This window comes from Cyprinodon variegatus, unplaced genomic scaffold, assembly GCF_000732505.1.
Source record: "Cyprinodon variegatus isolate N-32 unplaced genomic scaffold, C_variegatus-1.0 Scaffold1338, whole genome shotgun sequence".
NCBI classification, from domain to species: Eukaryota; Metazoa; Chordata; class Actinopteri; order Cyprinodontiformes; family Cyprinodontidae; genus Cyprinodon; species Cyprinodon variegatus.
This window is the reverse complement of record NW_015151791.1, coordinates 172,426-178,051: the sequence shown is the minus strand read 5'-3', so window position 1 is coordinate 178,051 and position 5,626 is coordinate 172,426. Positions and strand designations below refer to the sequence as shown.

Genomic DNA, 5,626 nt, shown 5'->3' with positions numbered 1-5,626 from the left:
TCCTTGTTGAGTTGAAAATGTGTGATGATGTCTAAAACACCTGCAGCAGGTAGAGCATTGTAGCTACAGACATGACAACTGACTGTTTTCTCCGCCTCCTATAGGGGGCGGCAGTTAGCCCTGCAACCGATGGTGGTCAGAGGGCCGGTGGCGCATCAGTTAATGACTGAGACTATAGAGTCAAGCACTTTGGTCAAGTCCTCTGACTCTAAAAGACGCTTTATAAGTATCGGCCAATTATTTTTAGAAAGGGACACAGATTCTATTGGCTTTGGCGGTTTGGTGGACGTGTCAATCATAATATTAATTTTAAAAATATTGATACGTCCAGGACAAGTATATTTGTTAGAACAGTAAACTTTGTGGTGTCCATGGTTATAAGGACAGAAATGTACCAGTTTGGTAAGTTTCCCTCTGCAGGGCAGAAAAAATAATAATAAAGAAGTTTGCAAAGATATTATTTACAGTTATATTGTTAATAACTAGTTATACTAGGTTTGTCATCATGTAAAAGTATAAGAACTACTTTAAAATAAACTTTTAACACACTTTGACACAAACCTTTTTTAGATGACAAAGATTTATTACTCACAGTTTTTTTATTCATCATATAACTGTCGGTGTTGTTATGGGTCTGGGTCTGGGTATTGGTCTTTTTCTGGGTCTGGGTATTGGGCTTGTTATTGGTCTGAGTCTTGCTCTTGCTGTGGGTCTGGGTATTGGTCTGAGTCTTAGTCTTGGTATTGGTGTTGGTCTGAGTCCTGGTCTTGTTCTTGGTCTGGGTCTTGGTATTGGTCTGGGTCTTAGTCTTGGTATTGGTGTTGGTCTGAGTCCTGGTCTTGTTCTTGGTCTGGGTTTTGGTACCTGTATTGATCTGGGTATTGGTCTTTTTCTGGGTCTGGGTATTGGTCTGAGTCTTAGTCTTGGTATTGGTCTGAGTCCTGGTCTTGTTCTTGGTCTGGGTCTTGGTATTGGTCTGGGTCTTGGATTTATTCTGGGTCTGGGTATCAATATTGGTCTGTGTTTTGGTCTTGTTCTGGGTCTTGGTATCGGTATTGGTCTCGGTCTTGTTCTGGGTCTTGGTATCAGTATTGATCTGGGTCTTGGTCTTATTCTGGGTCTTGGTATCAGTATTGGTCTGAGTCTTTGTCTTGTTTTGGGTCTGGGTATTGGTCTTGTTATTGTTCTGAGTCATGGTCTTGTTCTGGGTCTAGGTATTGGTCTTGTTAATGGTCTGAGTCTTGGTCTAGGTATTGTTCCTGTTATTGGTCTGAGTCTTGCTCTTATTCTGGGCCTGGGTCTTGGTATCGGTATTGGTCTGGGTCTTGGTCTTGTTCTGGGTCTTGGTATCGAAATTGGACTGGGTCTTGCTATTATTCTGGGTCTGGGTCTTGTTCTTATTCTGGGTCTTGGTATCGATATTGTTCTGGGTCTTGTTCTTATTCTGGGTCTGGGTCTTGGTCTTATTCTGGGTTTGGGTCTTGGTATCTGTATTGGTCTGGGTCTACTTCTTGGTCTGGTTCTTGGTCTTGTTATTATTCTGAGTCTTGTTCTGGGTCTGGGTATTGGTCTTGTTGTTGGTCTGGGTCTTGGTCTTATTCTGGGTCTTGCCCTTGGTATCTGTATTGGTCTGGGTCTACTTCTTGGTCTGGGTTTTGGTCTTGTTATTCGTCTGAGTCTTGGTCTTGTTCTGGGTCTGGGTATTGGTCTTGTTCTGGGTCTGAGTATTGGTCTTGGTCTAGGTCCCGTCTGGTCTTTGTCACAGAGAGTGCAGTATTGTCTACCAAGAACCGGTCTTGACTCCATCCCTTCTTTCATCTAAGTCTCTGATTGTCTTCTCTGTAGTTCTCATGTTCTTATCTGCTTACCTCTGTCACTTTTCTGCTGTTGCATCTGGATTTTCTCCCCATGAGACAAAAAAGTTGTTGTTTTCTAGATGACAGTGTCGCTGAATGTGTCATGATCTTGGCCCTGATAACTGGCTTAATTATTTATTCCATTCACCTGTCCAACTCTGCCCGTTTCTAATGACTGATTATCTGAGAGTGTTTCTGATTTCCTGATCCTAACCTGTTCTGTTCTACCACCGAGGCATCTTTGTACTCCTGGACCTCTGAGCCTTCCTGTTCTGATCTGTTTGCCTGACCTGGCTTCGGACCTGTGTTTACACACAGCCAGTACGGGTGTGTTCATAAACATTATAGGACAGTCCTGTGTACTTGTATAGGACTCAGAGTGAGGACCATTTTCTCCGATTTCACCATCACACTGAAGATCAATCATTGTAAAGTGAGGACATTTTGCTGGTCTTCAAAAGGTATTTTGGGCTAAGGTGTCAGGTGGGTTAGAGTGAGGTATTCATTGGTCATGGTTAGGTTTAGGGTTAGTTTTAGGATTAAGGCAAAGAAAGGGTTGAAAATTACAGAAAATCAATGGAAGTCAATACGTGGTCCTCACAACATATAGCAGAACACATGTGTGTGGGGTGGGTATGGGGTGTATTCAAGGAATATACATTTTCATTTACTGGTTTTAGGTATTTCTTTCAATAAATACATTAAAAAGTGGATAAAATTATGTAATTCACATTTCTCTCAAAAAATGTTCTCTGTACTTCATGATGTTTGGCAAATAGTTACCAAACTATAGTATCAACCAGAGCGAGATAATCATTTTATTCAGGAGGAAAATATGAAATGTTTTTAGAAAATAACAGATAACTGTGAATACCTGCAGAGGAAAGTTCAGCTAAAGTTTACCTGTAGCTGCTGCTGAATAATTTTCATATTGTGTCTCTGTAGGAAGTTCTGTTCCTGTGAGCGGACCTTCTCCAGCTGGGTCTGTAGATTGGTGAACATCACTGAAGCCATTGACTCGTCGTTGACTGCAGATTCCCTAAAAAGATAAACATCTTATCATCGTGTTTTGAAACACATTGCGATTTGGTAAAAAACATCAAGCAGCTTCAAGAGGCGAACTTCTGAACAGACAATGTTTCTACATCCAAGATGTGAAAAAACAGCCCATGTTTCATTTTAAACATCAATGTTTCTAGGAAATGTTTCTAGGAACTTAAGTATGAAAAATAACTTCATGTTGAAAAGCAAAGATGTTTTTCTGGTTCTGCTTGTTTGAACAGAGCAGCTGCTTGGCTTCATGTCAGAAACCTTCACCCAGAGATCAATCTAAACTCTCAGGAAATGTGATCTAGATTCATTTTTCATGTATTTCTTTTGGCCCAGATATGTGGGTGCAGATGGAAACGGAGCATCAGCTGCAGCTTCTACCAGAGCTTCTGTTGCTACTGACAACCAGAACTTGTCCAGCGTGCAGAGAAAGCGGTCTGCAGGGGGATCAGAGGAGGGGTGACGATAGTGAACCACTCCTATCCAGTCATATTTTTTTGGTGCGTGTCATCATTCAGAAAGTACATATCGAAACTTTCAAGCAGGTTCCTGAAGTTGGAGAAAATAATTCCTTTCATTGTTTCAATGGTTAAGTAATAACTCTCTATAATGACATCATCTCCAGGAACATGTCCCTCGTCTACTGGCAGCTCATCGCTTCAGCTTTCTGCTGTGATCTTAGCAAAGAGGTTTGTTACTGTTGCTTTAGTGAAGCCTAGTTACGGCCATACTTCTAATGTCCAGTCAGAAGCTTGGCCGTAACTAGCCCCGCTCCCACAGACTGCCACTCTGGGTCCCTGAGCAAGACCCTTAACCCCACACTGCTCCCCCGGCACTGCACAATGGCAGCCCACTGCTCCCCTAGGGGAGGGGTTAAATACAGAGAGGGAAGTTTGTTGCTTTATACTTGTGACAGTGGATTGACGATAAAACACTGGGGGAAAAAACAAGGAGGTCTGTGTTGAAAGAGCAGCTTCAATAGTGTTGTGCCATGATTGTGGTTTTGGACGTTGGAACCAGGTCCTTGTTTCATCTTGACATGATGACCGGAGAAGAGGATGCAGTTTTGGCTCATAAACTGCTGTAAGACCTCTGTAATCACAACCCCCCCCACCCCCCACCCCAAAGAGATGTGACTTGCCCCCCCACTCTGTGTTTAGGACAGTAAAACCACAGCACACAACATTTCATTCTCTTTTTCCCATAAAGCTGGCAGGGGTTCCGCATCGGAAGAAGTCATCATGGAGATCCAGGCCCAAAAGGCCCAGATCTCCAGAGTGATCAAGTCATGGTGGATACTTTTCAGAACCAAACTGCTGCAAAACAGACATTTTTGCAACACATTTCTCTTGACTTTCAGAACTTATAGAGCCAGACTGGATGAGAAAGTCTCCTGAAGATTCTTTGGTTTGAGCCGCATGGAAAAGAAAACCGCCGTTTGCTGTGAGCCTCCCCGCTAAGCTGCTGCTGGATGAAACTTTCCAAACGGACACGGACAGAGGTTTGCAGGTCTGGCATGATTAGGAACAGAACAGTATGTCCTTTCATGATGTTTGATCATTTCATGTGTTTACTGATGAGTAAAGACAAGGCTAACAGGATGGACTGCATGCTACGCTATGCTACAGGAATATGTGTTAAGCTGTTGCTAAAGCTTAGAAAAGCTTTATTCATTAAGGATTTAAACACTGATATAACATCAGTGTTCATGTGTTCCTCAGATGCTCGTTACATTTCCATTACCAAGTCTGACCGAGAGTCATTTAGTGGAATCCTGATGTCTATTCGCTGCTAGCTATTTCAAAGAGAGTAAAGAATCATTTAACTAAAGGTTACTGGTTCCTGATTAAGCAAATCATTCAATAAAACATAATTTATCCAAATAATGTTTTATTCACCTCATGGATTTGCATTGTGAATTGGTCTGAAAACATTCAAATTTCTCTAAATTAGTGAAAAGCTAATTTGATCAGATCCCAAATTCTTCCAGATAAACTTTGGTTTCAAACACAGAATCCATCTTAAACTGTAATCTGGTTTTCAACCATGTTTCCCTTCCTCTTTGTTCATAGTAGTTAGTTTAGTTTCACTAGTTTTATTCAAGAGTTTTTAGCTGAAATATGTTTGACTTGGAGCTGAATGATTTTTGTTAATAAACTCATATTTTGAACAGAAGTTGTGGTGAATTTATTCCATTAATGTGCAGAAATAACTGTTTGACCATGATTAGAGCTCGAATCACTCTTTCATTTATTGTTCTAACACACAGCTACACTGTAAACCCGAACATTACTACTGACTCAAAAGTATGTGAAGAAAACAATCAAAATCCACTATGAAGTGAACCCAACTTTAAGTTACTAAGTGTTCCGAACGAGGAATGCATTTATAATTTCGTTCTACTTAAACTCTCTGAGTGATCATCATTGCCTTACTCGAAAGCTTTGAATGCACAGAGACGTAGAACGTAATGACGTCAGTGCGTCAAAACGTCGGCGGGAACCAGCCAGGCAAAATCAAACCAACATGGCGGTCGGGAAGCGAGTCGTTGCTGAAGTCAAGAAAAGGTGTAAGTATGATGGTTAAGTCTTCACAAACACATCTGCATGTTGTTTAATTGTGTAAATGCAACAGAGAAGTTGTTTTTTCTGCTTGTCTGCGCCCTTATTTTACACATTCGGCGTAACACGCGGTCCGTGTAACACGCGGTCCGTGTAACA

At 41.5% G+C, this 5,626-nt stretch overlaps 1 protein-coding gene across 1 annotated transcript in view; it reads right to left on the bottom strand.

Moving 5' to 3' along the window:
- Nucleotides 1–1,246: 1,246 nt before the first annotated feature.
- LOC107102896 (signal transducer and activator of transcription 4-like) overlaps nucleotides 1,247–5,626 on the bottom strand; it is a 19,292-nt gene continuing 14,912 nt past the window's right edge. Inside the window, exons 2-3 of the mRNA XM_015402350.1 lie at nucleotides 2,760–2,895; nucleotides 1,247–1,468 (exon numbers count right to left, since the gene is read on the bottom strand). Of these exons, the coding sequence (XP_015257836.1) occupies nucleotides 1,247–1,468; nucleotides 2,760–2,895 (358 nt within the window). The remainder of the gene's footprint in view (nucleotides 1,469–2,759; nucleotides 2,896–5,626) is intronic.